General features: G+C 37.5%; 1 protein-coding gene across 2 annotated transcripts in view; it reads left to right on the forward strand.

Annotated features, from left to right (window-relative positions):
* Positions 1 to 6,740: 6,740 nt before the first annotated feature.
* The window catches only part of TMBIM4 (transmembrane BAX inhibitor motif containing 4), an 18,278-nt gene continuing 4,953 nt past the window's right edge, over positions 6,741 to 20,065 (forward strand). The window contains exons 1-4 of one of the 2 annotated variants that reach the window (XM_012720663.1): positions 6,741 to 7,384; positions 15,979 to 16,087; positions 17,298 to 17,403; positions 18,781 to 18,814. In XM_012720663.1, coding sequence (XP_012576117.1) covers positions 7,288 to 7,384; positions 15,979 to 16,087; positions 17,298 to 17,403; positions 18,781 to 18,814 — 346 coding nt within the window. In that variant the 5' untranslated portion in view covers positions 6,741 to 7,287. The remainder of the gene's footprint in view (positions 7,385 to 15,978; positions 16,088 to 17,297; positions 17,404 to 18,780; positions 18,815 to 20,065) is intronic. The other variant, XM_012720662.1, reaches the window with a different exon arrangement.

Consider the following 20,065-nt stretch of genomic DNA (forward strand, 5'->3'; position numbering starts at 1 on the left):
CAGCTCCCGCGACCGCCACCCAGACGGCAGAGCTCGCGGGGTTCTGGCCCTAGAAGGGGCGGCCCCTCCTGACGCAGAGCTCCGCCCCTAGGAGATGCTCCTCGGGACTCTCGGGTCTGACCAACAGGGCTCCCTGCGGCTCGTTAGCCCTGCGCGTTGGCTTTAAGTTTTGAATAATCCTTTCATTCCTTTGCATTTGGGAAGGGGCTGAAAAAGCAAAATGTGAGAGCTGGAGAAAGCCCGGAGCTGCAGAACTAATGGCGTGTCTACCTCCGCCCCTGTCTGCCCGGGTGTGGGCTGGCGCCTGGCGGGGGTAGCTGAGGTTCGTCGTTATTTCTTTTAAAAGTTATTTTGTTGAAAAATAATGAACAACTATATACCAGAGACATTTTGTGGGGGTGGAGTGGGGAATGGGATCAAAACGGGGGGGTGGGGAGGGAAATGCCCGGGACTTTGGTGGTGGCACACGGGTGATTTGGTGATGGGAAACCCGCGGGGATTACAATCGAGGTGGGAAAAAAAAATGTGCAAAATGATGTAAAAATAAACTTTTGTAATAAAAAAAAAGTTATTTTGTTGAGAGCGGGCCAGAAAAGTGGTGCATGCTCACTGAAGAATGCTAGGAAAACCCGGAACAATAAAAAGGAAAACAACTACTTAGACAACGCCTCAGTTGGAGACAGCCACTCCAACAGGATTTGGTACACGTTCCTCCCCACTTTAACGGAATAAAGCTCATAAACGTGCCTAGAAGTTAAAAAAGACAAACAAGACCAACGTCGGATAAATTTGTCTTCAAGAAGTGGCCCCTTCCCTATGTTGCTGTTTGATTTTACTATGTTCTCGCCTGCCTTGGCTTTCTTTATGCAACAGTTCGACCGCTTTTTCCTTCCTCAAATAGTTTGACAATAGCTGCCTTTTGGTTTCAACCTGGAGCTAAAGAAAAAAAAAAATTGTTTTGAAATCTGCTGTTGGTGTTGTAATATCCCACTGCAGACATTCTACAATGCTATTGACAAGAAGACGTATTTTCAAAGTGGTGAGAAGAAATCTCAGGCTTAATGACTGCAAGAGTGGATCACCGCCATCAACTGAAAAATACCAGCACCTATTTGAGATCTTTCAGATTGGTAGTATTTGGGGATGGCGCCCCCTGGAGGTCGACAGTGATGGTACACGACCATTTAGTGCTACCTGAAATTTCAAGCAGTTATAATAAACGAAAGTAGTTCACATAATGAGCTTGCAAATTGGTAAAGCCAGTATTATTTGGGCAGGAGTTTCATAGCTCTTTGTTCAAATGACTAAGATTTTATTGTCAACCTGTATATGCTTAAGAAGCCCTCCACCTCTTATAGAGACCACTTAAATAGGCTGAGCAACAGAGGCAAAATACTGAAGCATTTGGTAGTTGTCGAATTGCTAGAACAGGAGCGTGAAACTCAAATATAAAGAGGAGCCAGGAAATCACTGTGGATGACTCCATCACCAAGGCCTTCTTTGCCACATTATCTGCTTTACAGAAAAGCAAGCCAGATTGCTCTTTGTGTGAAAACTTTTTGCTTGGGGCCTCCCTGTGATGGAAGGAGTTAAAGCGCAGCACTATGGAGCTGTCTGAAGCCACTGCAGCACGAGTTCTATTCCCGGCCAGGGGGGTGACCCACATGGTGTGGCAGACCTCTCCTGTCTCCCCACTGCTCCACTCTGCAGTGTGTTTCAGTCATTCTTCTTGTCCCGCTCCTCACTATGTCTCTGGTGAATCCTCTCACCCACCTCACCTCTGGCCTTTATCCCAGCTGTTGTATGCATAAAAATAAGTAAATCTTAAAAAAAAAAAAAAAGGTGAAAGCTAGATTATGTGAAATATATAGCTCATGTGGAGTCACTTGTATTTTCAGTGATGGCTGTTAGTATCCAGAGTTAGAAGACCAGGCTACCTCCCGGTTCCCCTAAAACTCGCCTTCAGTGCTGATGTCATCCCCTGCTCTCCCTCACCTCAATTCCTTCTCATTTTTAGACTACATGGCTCCTGATCCTCTGTTATTCTTTCCAATACCAATCTGACAACTCTGTGACACCAATTTGGGTGTCTTGCCATTCAACCCAATTCTAATACTAACTACTAGAGTTAGCTCAAAACCCCAAAAGTTACAGGCTCAGATCCACGAGACTGTTCTAATTTCAGATGTCAGATGCAAGTCTTGGGTATCCATAAGCTACTTGTACTTTACCCTGTTCAATTACAAATCTGGCTAATCCTACAACCACTGCTTCACATTTGATACAAGTATCTTCCTCTTTTTAAAAAATATGCATTTAGCCACTTCTTTTTCATGAGAGTACAAAAGTACCTGGTTTCACTAACTAAAAGAAATTCGAAGAAAATTTTCCCTTTTATGACAAAGGTCAAAAATCAAAACTATATTCAGCTTTTGTTTCAGAGCAGTCAGTCTAGAGGCAGTCTGTACCCGAAACAGCAAGTGGTACCCTTCCCTAGGATTACTTTAATCAGGCGAGGCAGTTATCATATCATGCCTGCTTTCACCACACAATAGAGTTGTTTTAGCTTGCATGTGTTATTCGGTATGATTTTGGTAGGTTATTTGTTAGGGCTGGGATCCCTAAACTTTTTCCCAAATAAATGAATGGTCTTTGCTACTTTGGCTTATGCCCTGTTGGCTTGAAAGATTTCATAGGAATGTTCTGCTTTCAGATGGCGGGGAGAACCTATAACTAGTCACAGTGACTCACAGAACTCAGTAAAGTGTGCCCTTATGGTAACTTTTATTATAAAGGACACAAATGACTGACAAGGTGAATAGATATGATGGCAAGTCTAGAAAAGTTTTAGGGGAACCGGGAGGTAGCCTGGTCTTCTAACTCTGGATACTAACAGCCATCACTGAAAATACAAGTACTCTCTCCAGATGCACAAGCCTCCCTGGACATAGATGTGTTCACCAACCAGGAAGCACCACAGCTTCAGTCTTTCAGGGAGTTTACATAAGCAGTTCATTACATAAGCAGATTGATTAAGTCAATGACCATTTGATTGAACGCCTGTAAGAGAGTGTGGTTGAAAGTGTCAATCTTGAATGATGCCCTTGGTTTTTCTGGCATAGACAATCAGCTTCCTTATAACTATCTCAGGCCCACCATAAGTCACCTCATGAATTAGCATAAATTCAAATATGGCATAAAGGAGTTTATTATAAGTAACAGAAAAAATATTTCTATCATCCTAGAATTTTCAAAGTTTCTTTAAGTTTTGTGCCACTGACAGGAGGCAAAGGTCAAATACATTTTCTATTATGCTATATATATATATTACCAAAGGAGGACTCTGTGAAGCAGGTATAGTTGTATAGTTGTTTTTTTTTATTCATACAGAACTGGGGTACAGACCAGAGATGCGGAGGGGGAGAGGATTCACCAGAGACAGAGTGGGGAGCAGAACAGGCAGATCGATGAAGTACACTACTGAGGGGAGCAGTGAGCAGGTCAGGAGGGGTCTGCCATGCCATGTGGTCTCCTCCGGGGCAGGCAGAGATAGAACTCATGCGTAAGTGGCTTAAGCTTCTTAGCGCAGTGCTTTAACCCACTGCGCCACCAGGGAGGGGCAAAGCAGGTATAGTTTTATAGACTAACCTAATCTCAACACTATGTTGCCTTTCTAACCCAGCCCTCTCCCACTCTACACTCAACACAGTTTGCATTGCATTACTTTTTCAAGGATCTTTAGTGGGTTTCCATTAAATAATAAACTTGTACCACTCAAAGCTTTCTAAAATCTATTTTATGGTGGTTGTGTTCATTCTAACACTGGACCATTCTCATCCCCTTCTTTTTCTCCCTTCTAACAGTCTCTCCATCCTCAATTATTATAAAGTCCTAGCTATCATAGGTTCAGTGAAGGAGTAGAGCACCATCACAGAACTAATCGCTTTACATATATTGTCTCATTTAATACACACAAAAAAATCCCACAGTTTATGTGTTCTGATTCTTATTTTAAAGTAGGAAAAAACCTCGGTCTAGACATATCTTATGTGTCTGAAAACATGAATGGATGATTGAATTAGGATTCGGACTCAAATTTATTTAGCTTTAAAAGCACATCACTTTTTCTATGATCCATGAGATACATAAACCCCTACCGCTCCTGCTTATAGATAAAACTCTATAAATTAAACACATATATAGCAGCAATGTACTGGCCAATACCTTCTATTAATATGTTAAGTGTAGTCTATTATCTAAAGCCACAAAAGATTACATGTTCTAAGTCAACCCAGAAATAAGGATAGAATTGTCATAGTCTGCAAATAAGCTAGATGATATCTTAGCGAGCAGTTGGTAGAATAAACATATCAGGTGAAAAGGGGGGAAAGATAAAAAGAGGAAAAATGAAAACAGGTCTTTAAAACTACTAAAATTCCTTTTAGATCAGTAACTTTGTTTATAAAGCACTTTCCTTGACATTGTAGCTTTAAAGAAGTAGAGTAACAACAGGATATTGAGTTGTTGGATTTCCTATTTGTAAATCAGTAATTTATTGTCATAACTTTCTTTTCTAAAGTGAGAATGAACAAATAATTTTTTGACCTCTTCAAAATAAAATTAAGTGTAATACGTAGAATAGCACATAAACTCTAAATATAAACAGTTTGCACCAATATCACGAAGTGAACATATTACATGTTCATCTGGGAAATAGAATATTATCAGAATCCCAGAAGACCTAAGTCTTCCCAATTATTCTCTTCTTCCTCACCAAACATAGTTTCCTGTCATCTAAGACCACAGATTAATTTTGCTTGTTTTTCATGTTTCTAAGGAATCTCATATCACAAATTCTTTGTATCTGGTTTCTTTTGCTGGACATTGTTTGAAAGTTTTCATCTACCTCTTGTACAGCAGAAATTTGTTCATTTTCATTATAGAAAATATGTACTTGTATAAATATGTAACAATTTATTTAACCATTTTCTCAACAGTGGACAGTTGGGTTGTTTCTAGCTTTTGGTTATTATGGATAATGCTCCCACATATATTCTTAGTTGCTTTTCATATGGATTCATATGTTATGGATTCATATGTTGTAGATTCATATGTTTATCTGTTACAGCATGTCTCTTGGGTGTACACTCTACCTAGAAGTTACATTTTTGTGCCAAACAACTGTTCATACATGATTGCTCCATTTACACTCCCACTAGCAGAGCTAGCTATTTAATATAGGGAACCCAGTTATAAATGTATATATAATTGTGAGGCCCGCTTATTTAAAAAGCAGGAAAAAGTCAAATTACTAAAATATGAATTTTCATTTCTTTTGCAGCCTTTTGACTTGCTAAGATTTCTTTAAAATTATTAGCACAAATTTTATCATTAACCGTTATATTATACACATCAGTTTTAAATGCAAACTTGTGTGGAAACATCAAAATATACCATTTGCAGTTTACAGCTTGCAAATACATATGTATTTCATTCTTGTTACAACTGTGGAAAAGCTGCATAAAACTAATCCAACTATTTTTGTATAACTTCTTGATTTGTATATATTCTACCAACCCTTCTAGTAAACACATCTTTTGTTTACTGAAAAGGATAGACTGAAAAGAAGCTATGTTTGCACTCTTTCTTTCATTTTATAATTTTGTTTTTAAGTGTAAGTTCTTGGCTAACACTGGCTAATCCTTAACACTAAATGCAAAAGGATGGACACTCATATTGTGTGTATCTCTCTTGCTCATACCCATGGTCCATTGTGCTTTCACTTATAAGGCACAGTTCAAAGGCAAAATTATTAAAAACTTCAAAATTGCAACAACTGGATATTAAACCAAGTGCAACTCTTCTGATTCCAGAGCCTTGTGCAATTGCACAGGTTGCATGCCTGTGAAGTGAGCTCTAGTTTAAGGTTCCAGTTACTCTATAGCACGTGTGTGTATGGGGGGAGGGCAGAGGCTTGTTTGAATCTTTTGCCAATTTTCCTATTGGCTCATTCTCCCTACTCCCATATTATAACTTATCTTTTTAAATTGTGGCAAGGAGCATTATGTAGATTATTTGTGCAACAAATACTACACTGACTTTTTCACTTCTTTTTTTTTTATTATTTAAGATTTATTTATTTATCCATACCTAACGGGGGTACAGGCCAGAGGTGTGGGGGTGGTGAGAGGATTCACCAGAGACAGAGTGGGGAGCAGAACAGGCAGATCGTCGAAGTACACTGCTGAGCGGGTGGGTCAGGAGAGGTCTGCCTCGCCATGTGGATCTCCTCCGGGGCAGGCGGGGATCGAACTCATGCGGAAGTGGCTTAAGCTTCTCAGTACTGTGCTGTAACCTGCTGGGCCACCAGGGAGGGCCCCTTTTTCACTTCTTTAAAGTCTATTTTGATAAGCTCTTTAAACATAGTTTTTCAATATTTTATTTGAGGTTAACTGCTATTTTGTACCTGGTTTCAGATTTTTTTCTTTCCTCCAAATCATAATGATATTCTTCTATATAATTTTCTTGATTCAAGTATCATTGTTTTGTCTTCCATTTTAGAGTCACAATCTATCTGGAATTTATTTTTTGTAATTGGCAAGAAATCGGTGATCTTTTCAGTCAATAAAAAGATGGGATTTCTGTTATCATGATTCTGTTAAAGAGCAGTATACTTATAAAATTAGAAGTTTTCCTTTGCTTGCCTGGAAATTAGGCAATTTCGACATTTCGACAAAAAAGCTTCTAGTAACACCAACGTGAAGTGTTTAGTTTCAGAATAGGCGTCTATCCTGGGTTCCGATTACTGAGTTTTTTCAGTGTAATGGTTAAAGTCAGATGGGCTGGAGGGATCAAAGTAAACTCATCAAAAAAATTCCAAAGCAAAGGACCCAGGGTATTACTCTGGGCGTATCTATACCTCATTTTTGCACTGAAAAACCACCACCACGGATACTCTGATCCGATTTTTTGCCACCATCTCTCTCCTTTTTGTGTAGCTTCATAGAACAATCTTTTTCCTGCCTTTGGTCATGACATTCTCCAATGTAAGCCACCTTTGGTATACAGTAATGCGGCCATTGCTTATCAATCCGTCCTCTCCCTCGATCTGTCATTTTCTCAGCCTAAGTTGAACTTTGGAAGTGAGCTCATCGATTAGCTCGGACATCGCCCCTCCCCGACGAGGCAGCTCGACTAGTTCGGGCTGTTTCGCTTCATCCGGAAGTGTGAAGGCCGTTGCAGTCTGAGTCTTCGGTTCCGCTGGGTGACTGGCGTTCCGCAGCGACCATGGCCGATCCTGACTCCGGCTACCGCTCCTCCTCCATCGAGGACGACTTCAACTATGGCAGCTGCGTGGCCTCCGCCAGCGTGCACATCCGAATGGGTACGTCACCTTTTCTCTAGGTCCAGCCGGGCCTCCCGTCTCCTTTCGCGGCGCAGTCGGTCTCGGAGGTGACTTCCGGCTTCAGAGGAGAGCGCCCTCCGCTGCCGGGCTGGGAAGGAGCGCGCCGGCCGCCCAGGGGCTCCGTGAAGCCCGCCCCAACTCGGAGGACCAGCGCCCTCTGTCGGGAGAGAAGAGGAAGCGCTCGGCCCGATTCCGGGGTTCTCGTACACCTGCGATCGGAGACCCAAAACTGGAGCCCTTCTTGCTTTATGCCCTGTCTTCTTCGGCGTAGAGGGGCACGGATGAAAACCCTCGCCGCCTTATTTGACTTCTTTAAAAGAAACTCAGTGTTGTTGTGTTTTTGGGGGGGAGGTGGAAATAAGTGGATTATGTAATCATCGTGACGTATAGCTGAATGGAATTATTTGGATGTGTTTTCTAAGAGGGGGCATGAACTAGTTTTAAGTTTCGGTTGTCTTTCCTTTGCTGCATAGTAGGCTGTGAGGGCGGAGACCATCTGACTGTTGACTATTTTCTCTGTAGGACCTGGAACACAACATAGTTTTGCGTATTATTGAGGCACTTAACTGGAAATGGAAGCTTTGTAGGTCAGCCAAAATGCCGTTTAACTGGTATTGTATCCAGTGGGCAGAAATTATGAATTTAAATTCCCCAGCTACATGTAAGTGGAATTCAGTGTCTGTTCTAGTTCGCCATTTAGTCTCAAGCTACCTCAGATTTTCACTCTGACCGTGCAACTGGAACTTGTTCTGGAAAAGGAATTTTGAAGATCTGTTGCACTAAGACTCTCATTCCTAGTATCTGTCTTTCTGGAATTTAATTTTAAAAGAACCCTTTTTTTAAATAAAAAATCTTAATTGTGGCAAAATATATGTAACATTAAAAAGTTACCATATTCACCATTTTAAGCATTCCAGTTCAGTGGTATTACTTATATTGTGATTGTTATGCAGCCAATCTCCAGAACTTTTTTATCTTGCAAAACCAAAACTCCATACTGGCCAAACAACTTTTCATTTCTCTTCTCCAAAGCCCGTGTGTGCGTGTGTGTGTGTGTGTGTGTGTGTGTGAGAGAGAGAGAGAGAGAGAGAGAGAGAGAATGAATCTGGTCACTCTAGATACCTCATAAAAGTGAAATAATACAATATTTATCTGTTTGTGACTAGCTTATTTCAATTAGCATATTTTCAGGGTTCATCTATGTTGTAGCATGTGTCAGTATTTGCTTTCTTATTTTTTTTAGGTTGAAAAATAGTCTGATATATGTATAAACCATATTCATCTGCTAGTGGACATTGGGTTGCTTCTGCCGCACTGTGAATAATACTGCTATCCATATAAACACACAAGTGTCTTCGAACTCTCCTTTGAATTCAGAAAGGAGAACTCAGTTCTGTCACTATCTGGAGATAAAGTGTCAGATCTCACAGGTTAAGAGCTCAGTTCCAGAAAACTGCTTCCACACTATATTGATTGATTTTTATCTGTTGAACCATCCTTAAGTTCCAGAATAAATCCAGCTTGGTCATGGTGTATAATCTTTTTAGTTTGCTGTTGAATTTTGCTTGTTAGTGTTTTGTTGGTGACTTTTGCACCAGTATTCATCAAGGATGTTTTCTTGTAGTGAGTTTGGCTTTGATATTGATGCTGGTTCATAGAATGAGGATGAAAGCATTCTTCAGTTTTGTTGGAGTGTTAGGACTGATGTTAAAACTCAACTTTTTAAAAAATTATTATAATAATTTATTTTCACATTATTTATGCTTTTGCTATGAGTGAAACCATCTGGTATTTTTGTTTTTCTTTCTGGCTTATTTTGCTGAGCACGGTCTCTTCCAGCTCTGTCCATGTTGCTGCAAAAGGCTAAAACTCAACTTTTAATATATAATTTTTAAACCAGTAAGGCTTTCTTCAGATTCCAATTGTAAGGTGGACAGTGAGTGACAAGGTGATGTAGAAGAGTAAGAACTGGTATTGCAAGTCCTGGGAGTGGTGAGAATTTCTAGCTATCTCAGAGATACCAGTGGGAGAATGAGGATTCCGCTAATCCCAGAAGTGATTAAGAGAATGAGTCATTTCGGGGAAGGACAGAAAATGGCAGATATTGCAGAAAATTAAATTCATGGAGCAGGAATGTGAACAGAAGGCATTCATTAGAGATTTATTGTTGAGCCAGCGTACTGCCATTGAGGAGACATCTGAATCATTAACATACATTTAATAAATAAACTTAATTTTAAAAAATATCCCCTTTTATTCCCTATAAACTCAGTGAGAAAATAAAAGTTTTGGAATTCACAGTTGCTCTCCTTAATGCATTAGTTAGGTTGGTCAGTAACTAAACTAATCTGGGATAGCAAATTAATTAAATTCTAAATGCCAAGTCTGGAGGAAATTTAGGAAAGGAAGTGAAAGTGTGTGACTAGGAATAATCTAGGAAAGCTTCAAGGAGGAATGGAATCCCAGTCAAGGGCTGGGTTTGGATATGTGAATGCAAACAAGATTTTATAACAGTTTTCCCTGTAATTACAAACCCTAAAATAACATACACATATGTTTAAAGAAACTCAAATTTCAAAACACTTTTCTAAAATAACAGTTCTTTGCAGGGAGGCTGGAAGACCCCAACCAGGTTTCATAATTCATAGATGAATGTTCTTTCTACCTGTATCTGTGTATGTAGACCGTTACAAAGAATTAGTCTTATAAGTGGTTAACTTCCGTATGTTTCACATCAATATACATGTTGAAACACAACAAAAATTTGTAGCAGAAACACAATAAAATTTGTTCACTTATTAATATTAAAATTATGTAGGAGCATTTTACTTCAGGAGCCTTGGTAACTGGACTGATAAATAAACTTACTACATGTGTATAACAAGGTAGTTCTTACCTATCTCTGGTCTTTAGTTAAGAAAAGCTTAAGACAAAATGTCACAATTTTTTTTTTAAAGATTGATTTATTTATGTATACAGAACTGGGGTACAGGCCAGAGATGCAGGAATGGTGAGAGGGTTTACCAGAGACATTGGGGAGCAGAACAGGCAACCGAAGAAGTGCGCTGCTGAGGGAGCAGCGGGGGGGGTCAGGCGAGGTCTGCCGTGCCATGTGGGTCACCTCCAGGGCTAGGGATCGAACTCATGCTGAAATGGCTTTAGTTTCTTAGTGCTGTGCTTTAACCTGCTGTGCCACCAGGGAGAGCCCGTGTAGTTTTTATGAAAGCATGTCAGCTGCTTGTAATATGTCCACTCTGGAAGATACTTTTGGAATAATATACATTTAAAATGTCAAGGTGCAATGGTAGAAAAAGAAAATCAGAAACAATATGTGAAAATAAATTTTTAAGTATGTATCTTGAGTATTTACAGTGGCAATTAAACACTTTATGTAACTAATATATAATAGCTTATTAAACTAACCTATTTTAGCAATATGCTATATGCATACTCTTGCAATATTAACAGTTTTATAGATTCAGGAGCACAGCTTTATAAACTATGTAATTTTACAGTTCTGCACTATTTTACAATGAAAAAACCACCAGTACATATAGCTTTGTCATACTCTTTTTAACTGCACTAGTCTTCATATTACAGATGTACCATAAATTATTTACTCATGCACTCCTGATGGATATTTAGGTTATTACTTCTCCTTTTTCCTCCTTCAAATAGTGATCTGTGGGATATCCTTCCCCAGCTTTATGAATTTCTGTAAGTATTGCACTAAGATAAGTTTTTATGAGTAAAATTAAAAGGTCAAGAAAGCATGTGCATTTTAAATTTGATGTCATTTGATGTTATCAACTACCCTCCAAAAAGACTGCCCTTGTTAAACTCTCCAGCAAACACTATATGAGGGTACTTTTTCCCTTTTCTTGCCTCCTTGCTGGATATCATCAAACTTTTTAATAGTTGGCAATTTGATAAATCAGGATCTGGTAAATATTTTCTATAAAGGGCCATTTTGTAGGTATTTTTAGCTTTGTGGTACCATAAGTTAGCCAGCAACTATTCACCTCCATTGTTGTAGTAGAAAAGCAGTTAGAGAGAATATAACTGTTGTGCCCATTAAAACTTAATAAAATCTGGTGGTGGGCTGAATTTGGCTGATGGGCCACAGTTTGCTGTCTCTTGTGTTAGGTAGAAAATGTTATTTTAATTTGCATTTCCTTAACTATGTGCATGCAAGTGAACATTTTTCTTCATTTATAAATTGTATTTCTCTAGGTACTAACTTTAGAGGTATAGCAATAAGCAGACAGTATTTTAGTCCTCATGTTGACATTTAGATTGGTGATTAGGGGAGACAGATCCTAAAAAGGTAAGTGAATAAATAACTGGTAAGTTCTTTGAAGAAATGAAACTGGGAATAGGTTGTAGGGTTTCGGCTAGCAGCTATTTCAGTTTAGGGATGGTCACCAGGCAAGGAGCTCTTAAACCAGATGGCAGTTGTACTCTATGAGAAGACATGAGCCTGGTACATTGGTTTTTTATTGCTTCATAAGAACTAATATGCCAAAATTTAGTTGTTTAAAACAACAAATGAAAAAGAGTTCCTTTGTGGTAGCAACCTGTCTAGGCAAATCTGATTTCCTGGAATAGGGTTCCGTGTTGACACAATGATCTGAGAAATCAGTGACTTACTCCAGGCCACAAGACAGTGATGGCAGAGCCAAGATGCACTTCCCACAGGTCTGGCTCCTTGTCTGTTATTATCACACCTGGAGTCTTTAACATGTGCGCTGGGGATCACAGTTGGCAATATCATAAATGTTACCTTTTAAATTTTTTTTATTATTTTGCCCAAAAAACCTCCAAAACCAAATAGTTGTCATTTCACAAAGTAAGTCAGGAATGTGGAAGGGGGGTCAGGGAGGTGGTTCTGGCTCAGTCTCATGAGATTTCAGTTAAGATATGGGCTGGGACTGCAAGCTAAAAGCTTTACTGGGCTGGATATCTACCTTTAGGAAACCACATTCCTTTTTTTTTTTTGAAAGATTGATTTATTTATCCATACAAGAACTGGGGTATAGGCCAGACATGTGGGGCATAAGAGGATTCACCAGACACAGAGTGGGGAGCAGAACTGGCAGATGTACTGAAATCCTACTGCTGAGGGGAGCAGCTGTCAAAACAGGAGAGTTCTGCTGTGCCAAATGTGGGTCACCTACCAGGTCAGGGATGGAACTCATGTCGCAGTTTCTAACGACAGCTTGCTAGTGCTGGGACTTTAACTCCTGTGCCATGAAAGGCACCTGAAATCGTGTTCTCAGTGATTGTTGAGAGAAGGCCTCAGTATCTTGCCACAAGACTGGTTCGCTTTTTATAATTAACTATTCAAAATGATGTCAAATGTTACTTTGCCTGGAATTTAATGTTAAGGTCCCATTTTTTTTTTAAAGATTTATTTATTTGTTCATACAGAACTGGGGTACAGGCCAGAGACTCAGGGGCTTCACCAGAGATAGAGTGGGGAACAGAACAGACAGATCGACGAAGTACACTGCTGAGGGGAGCAGCGGGCAGGTCAGGAGAGGTCTGCCACACCATGTGGGTCACCTCCGGGGCAGGCGGGAATCGAACTCATACGGAAGTGGCTTTAGCTTCTCAGTGCTGTGCTTTAACCTGCTGTGCCACCAGGGAGGGCCTAAGGTCCCATTTTTAAAAAAAGATGTATTTATTTATACATCCAGATCTGGGGTACAGGCCAGAGGTGCAGGGGCGGTGAGAGGATTCACCAGAGACAGAGTGGGGAGCAGAACAGGCGGACTGACGAAGTACACTGCTGAAGGTGTTGTGCCAGATTTCAGTTTCCCAAAGACCACCAAGGAGTCGATTCCAATGCAGAGCACATGAGGGTCTTTATTGCAAGCTTGAGCCTCCGCTCCCAAACACAGACACGCACCGGCACTGCCGCAGCGGCCAAAGTTGCGAGCCCTGAGCTCAGAGAAGGCAGGGTTTTTATTACAGAAGAGGGGAGTTTCAGTTCAGCGGAGGGGAGTTTCAGCTCAGCAGTACGTTGATTGGTGGACATTGAGCAAAGTTATCTTGTCTTAACCTGGTTGGTCTATGTATGTAAGATGTGACCTTCCCTACTTGGCCCACCTGGATGCCTTAGGACATTTGGTGCTTTCCTGATATGCACTGGTTACTTGCCTACTTGCAAATTGGCTGTTGCTATGGGATGAAGAAGATTAGGACATTTACAGCTAAACTCGGCCTTGGTGCCTTGTTGATAAATGTAACTTAGGCCTCGCTGGTTCACAAGCATTCTGAAGCCTGTCATGGCGTCAGTTTGGTCTTTCAAAGGGAGCAGTGCGCAGGTCAGGAGAGGCCTGCCACACCATATGGTCACCTCCAGGCGGGTGGGGATCAAACTCGTGCTGAAGTGGCTTTAGCTTCTTAGTGCTGTGCTTTACCCCACTGTGCCACCAGGGAGGGCCCGTAAGGTCCCATTTTTAAAGGCTATAGAAAAACGGATTTGGACTCTGTGATACATGTGAAGGATTATTTTCATGGCAAATTTATTGGCTTAGCATAGGTTTATTAAAATGTTTTTCTATCATAAATGTAATATGTATATGTGATATTTAAAATTTTAACACAGTTTAGCAAAAAACTGAAAATGAAAATCATCAATTGTACTACCCAGACAAAAGTATTATTAACATCTCAGTATATACAGTCTTCTGTCTTTTATTATATAGGTACTTGTTTATATATACACACATATGTAAATGTATCTATCAATACATACACTGTTTTGAACTGTAGAACCATTCCATAAAATGGTGAGGATTATAATTAACTTTCACTGGATAATTTAGAATATATATTATATAGAATGGGTCTGAATTATAAGAGGCAATAATAGGGTATGAAATGTAAAATATATCTTTTTAAGCCCAGACAAGCCCTTGGAGGAATTATGGTTTGAACTTTGGTTTAACAATTACTTTTTCAGAAAGATAGCCCAAATGACATTGTCCATGACACTAACTCATTGTTTTTCTCTGGTTTTGTGAAAAAGGTGGCTCTGACCTCCCAAAGCACACAGACATAAGGGTTTTTTTTTTTAAGAAAGTAAGCTGTGGATCTGCTGTCAAGACTAGCACTGCTTATTACTTTTTGTTCAAGATATACACCTATGTTCAGGCCAAAGTCAACTGATACTGTTACCATGAGTCACTGGATAAATGATATGGTCAATAAAACCTAATTAAAGGGGCAACAAAAACAAATCTAATGAAGACATTAGGAAAAGCTCACTCTCTGCCAGGAGGAAATACTAAGATTTTGAGGATTAAATCTTTGGCATTTGTGAAATTTTCCTTATTCTCATAAAATTCTTAATTTATTAGTTGGTATTTTGCCGACATGGCATCAAAATACTTCATCCTTATCTTGAGAAGCCAGGTCTTTGATACGATATTCTTTCAAAGAGAAATTTTATCAAATGAACACCAAGTTGTAGTGAGTGGTGAAAGACAGGACTTCTTCGTTTAGTAAAAGTCATTAAAAAATGTTTTAATTGCCCACCTAAAAGCATAGTGCTCGCTCTACTTAATTTGCTCCATTATTATTTTACAATAGTGCTTTCTTTCTTCCCACCGAAATTTATCTTTCTTTAATTCAATATAATTTTAAAGCAAATAAAATTTAATGCACATTTATTCTTTGCCATACACTTTGCTGGTTTCTAAGGATATGAAAATGAGTAAGGCAAGCTTTAGTCTATAGTGTAATGGAAGTTAAAGAAAATTAAGTGATTTAGAATTATGTTTAGGGCCCCTTGGGAACATACAAAGGAACATTTAATTTAGAAAGAGGAACTGAGAAAGGCTGAGTCTGGAAAGGTGATTAACAGTGAGCTAAAGGAATAGGGGAGAAGGGCGTTATCAATAGTATACACAGAAGGGAGGTGGGAACTGCTGTTGGCTGTTGTATTTCTGAAGGTGGTGAGTCCCTTGCATTATTTATATAAGTTGTATATCAGAATACTTTAATAAATATTTTTTAATTAGTAGGCCTCACATGATTTACGGATGTTTAATAATGAAATATTCTAAACATAAGAATTTCTTACTTTATGAAAAGTAGAGACAGGCACTATAAATGGTAAATCAGAACAGACGAGTAAAATTAAGTTTACATTATTTGTTTTTAAAGGTATGTTTCAATTTAATGAAATAATTTTGTTGCTGTGGAAATTAAAATAACTTATAAAGTTTATATCTATTGTGTCCTTTTAAATCCTGCTTTGTTTCAAGATACTTTAAAAATGTTCTGCTTTTAATCTTTTGCTTTGTTGTATGCTGCTGTGTACAAAAAACATAACCTTTTCATTTTTATGAAAACATTTATATTTTTCACCCATTTATTTCATGCTTCTTGGAGGACTAATTATCACAATTTTTGGATTTCTAGGAATCATTTTTAATTTTAATTAGATTATTTGCATTAAGACTTAAGAAAGATTACATGTAAAAAGTTAATGTTTCTAAGAAGAAATGTGTTCTTAGTGTTCATTTATTAATGCTTAGTCATGTGTAATTTTCTTCTTTCAGCTTTTCTAAGGAAAGTCTACAGCATCCTTTCTCTTCAAGTTCTCTTAACTACTGTGACATCTACAATATTTTTATATTTTGAGTCTACACGGACATTTGTACATGGAAGGTAAAGTAATCAGATAATTCTGAATCATTTTAATCCACTACATATGGGAAAGAGATTATATAATTAAGTTCATCTTTTATATCAATTTTTATGTTAGAATATAAAAAATCATCATTATTAATGCTTATGAATAAGATTACTTTTGTTTTATACAACATCTTTACCTCTAAATTCTTTTTTTTAAACAGTTCCTAAAGGTTAAAAATACTCACCTTCTGGGATAATGCTAAGAATTTTTGCTGTATGAAGTTTTAACATTTTTTAATTGATTTCTTTTCATTAACCTTATGACCTGTGTAACCCAAAGCCTATTATATAGTGCGTGAAAGATAAAGGTACTCAATAAATGTACATTTACTTTATCTTAGTTTTGACTTGTGGCATGTCAATTTCTTTTTTTTTCCCTAAGGTTTATTTATTTATGCATATAAGAACTGGGATACAGGCCAGAGGTGTGGGGTTGAGAGGAGCCACCAGAGACAGAGAGGGGAGCAGAACAGGTGGACAAACTGAAATACACTACTGAGGGGAGCAGCAGTGAGCAGACAGGAGAGGTCTGCCGTGCCATGTGGGTCAGCTCCCTGGCTGGAACTGATGCTACAGTGGTTTCTGATAGCTTCATCGTACTGTGCTTTAATCCCCTGTTACCACCAGGGAGGGCCTGGCATTTCAATTTCACTGACAATTTTTCACTTCTAATTTATTTAAGACCTGGCTTCCAAAATAATTTTTCCCTGGATAAAAGGAGTATATATTCTTTATGTTAAAGAAAGGGAAAAATGAATGAATATTTTCTAAGAAGTAGAAAATTACTGTCCTCTGTCCCCTTACATAAGGAGAATATAGAACTACTAGTTTTTTGTTGGAAAAAGATATTTAAGTTATAACTATATTGTAAATTTCCTGAAACAGTAGTTAGTATAAAAGTTGTTTATTTCAAATTTTTATTCTGCTTAGTCCTAAAAGCAGAATGCTAATTGCAGAAATTATTCAGAATGAAAGAAGTTTGCAGTAAAAAGATAATGCTTCCCCATTTGTGGCCTCTTTGTCCTGCTCCTCCTCATCTCACTCTCTCAAATTTTAACAGTTTTGGTGCATCCATCTAGATTTTATCAATATACTTTGTAAACATATAAAGATTTTTTATTAAATTGGATATCATTTATTTAATTTTTAAAACTTGAAATGTTTTTAATGTTATGTCTTTCAGTCCTGCCTTACTTCTGGTATTTGCCTTTGGATCTCTGGGTTTGATTTTTGCACTGATTTTAAACAGACATAAGCATCCTCTTAACCTCTACTTGCTTTTTGGATTTGTAAGTACTTAACATTTATTTATCTTAAGTTTTAGATTTATTTTAATTGAATTCATATACATATATAACAATAGCAGAACAAAATTGAGTTTTTTTTTAAATGAGGATATAGTAAATCACTTGTAATTTTAGTTTTTTGGAGTTTTTAACCTTTTGTCACTTTTAAAGATTTTTAAAAATTATGTTCATTTCGGTAAAGGTGGTATAAGTTTTAGGGGTATAAGTTCACACCTCTACAGGTGTATGTTATCATACCTACTTCCACAGTGTCAACAGTCCTTCAGCAGTCTATTGAGGCCTCTCCTCCTTTATTCCCATCATGGTTTTCTGTAGTCTCAGTTCTACAGTCAGAGTTCAAGAATTTGTCTATTCCTTTGCTTTGTTCTCTATATATTCCACATGAAGCATGTAAAATATATTACTGAGACTTCTGATGCTGGGTAATTTTGCCCTGCTCCATCACAGTAAGAAAAGGGGTAAAAGAGATGCTAAAGGAAAAAACTCAGTATTTCTACACTTTATTTAGGATATGAGTTCAACTACTTGTAACATGTTTTAAACAGTGACAAAACCCCAGTGGCCTTAAACAGGATGGTTTGTTTTTATTTCTTGTAGACTCTGAATGACTGTTTAATTACACTGTCAGAGGCCCAGGTGCCTACATGCTGGTATCAGCATTGTATTCCTCAAGCATTCCTAAGGTATTACATTAGATAGCTTACTACCATCTCCACTTTCCAGGCAATGATTGTAAAAAGAAAAAATAGAGAAGAGAAAGGAGAGAACAAACCTTTTGCCTTTTAGACGTTGTGTATTTCTCTATTGATATTCTGTTGGCTAGAATATAGCCCTATGACCACATCTAGTTCTAGGCAACTGATGCTGCAAAACTGTAATGTTAATCCAAGTAACAATTATGTACAGGCGAAAATTCTGTTACTAGGGAGGAAAAAGAGAATGCTTATTGGATGACAATTTCAAGACTATCATACCAAAGTACTGCCTGTATTATTTTTCCTATGCTTGTGTGAGATATTGAGGTCTTTGTAAATGTGCATGATTTGCAGTGTTATTTATATTAGAGTGAGAAAAATAAAATTTCCTCTATCATTTCTTATATAATCATCCTATAATAGGAAAACCTCGTCTAGTTAGATAGAATCATAATTAGAATCTAAATATTTTTAATACACTGAGAAGTACACTGAGGTCTTATTTTCATTACAGTGGGCTTAAAATCTGTCCCTTATACTTTACAAGACTGCTCTGAAACTAAAATAAAATTATGCATATGGAATCATATTGAATTCCTAGAAATGAGAACTTATACATGAGACAGTATAAATATTAAGTGTAACTTTAATTTCTTTTCCTTAGACACTGTCGGAAGCTCTCTGTGTGGCCTTTGTTGGTAAGCTATAATTGTGCTTCTGTATATTACAGTATTTTTTTTTAACGTGGAGTAATCTTGAGTAAAAAGGTGTTTGGGACTAAGTGTCGTATTTCAAAAGTTGACACAGATGAATTCCTAAAATAAAAGCAAAATTAAAATGTAGTTTAACTAGCTTAGAGGAAGTGGAAAAAATTAGGAAAACAATAGGAGTAGAGAACATTATTTGTTTGCATTTATCCCTTTATCAAAATAAAACCACCTCAGCTAATCTTTTCCCTAATTTTAAGGACTTGTAGGGGAACTGATGTTTTGTGCTATGTACTTTCATTATGAGCTCAGTCTCTCCAATTGCCTGTTTTGAACTGTGCCGTATTGTTGTATCTTCATAATTTATAAAATGGACTCCAAGAAACAGTGGTAATTTCTGATTTGTATTTGAAAGGAAGTGTCCCTATGGAATACCTCATTAAAAAAAAACTGTGATTAATAAGAATTGTGATAGTCTCAAAATGATTAACCTTGGGTACCAGAAAGGTCAAAATTAACTATTACTCTCAATAACAAATTAATTCTTATTTTAATATATTTAGTTCTTCCTATTTTATCATTGTTGATTTTAACCTTAATATGCCAGTTTTACTAAATTTATATATTGCTTGGTGTTCTTCCTTTTATAAAAGAATAAAAGGATTGTAATTTCAACATGGAAAGGAAGTATTAATATTTCCATATTATTAGTGTTATTGTCTACTAATGCTATATACTATTAATGTTATTATCAAGTTCATCTCTTCCCTCCTGGCTCCCAACATTTGTAAGGGATTTAGGAGCTCTTTTTCAGTTATTCTAATTAGGATTAGAAATGCATAAGTGGGGTAATCAGGGTAATATTTCCTCACTAATTTTAATGTTTTTCCACTTAATCTTATGCTGAACTTACTGACAAGATGCAATATTGATTTCATGTTTTATATTTTCTGCACATTTCCTAGTCCTGTAGTAGCATAGAGAGATTTCAATAATGTAGCATTTTGGAATATAAAAGAACTTATTTAATTAATCCCAGAAAAATAAAACTACTTAGTTTTGGGTGAAATTTTATCATTATTTTAAAATATTAAGCAGTTACATTAAAATAAACATAGTCCACGTGGTCATTCTAAAATTGCAGAAGAAAAATTTTTACATTATCACAACTCCACAATAATTTACTCCAAGATAAAACACTTGGATATAGAGTGATTTGTGGATAGTTTCTCTTTTCTGTAG

This window comes from Condylura cristata, unplaced genomic scaffold, assembly GCF_000260355.1.
Source record: "Condylura cristata isolate star-nosed mole 26May11 unplaced genomic scaffold, ConCri1.0 scaffold00004, whole genome shotgun sequence".
In the NCBI taxonomy this organism is placed as follows: domain Eukaryota; kingdom Metazoa; phylum Chordata; class Mammalia; order Eulipotyphla; family Talpidae; genus Condylura; species Condylura cristata.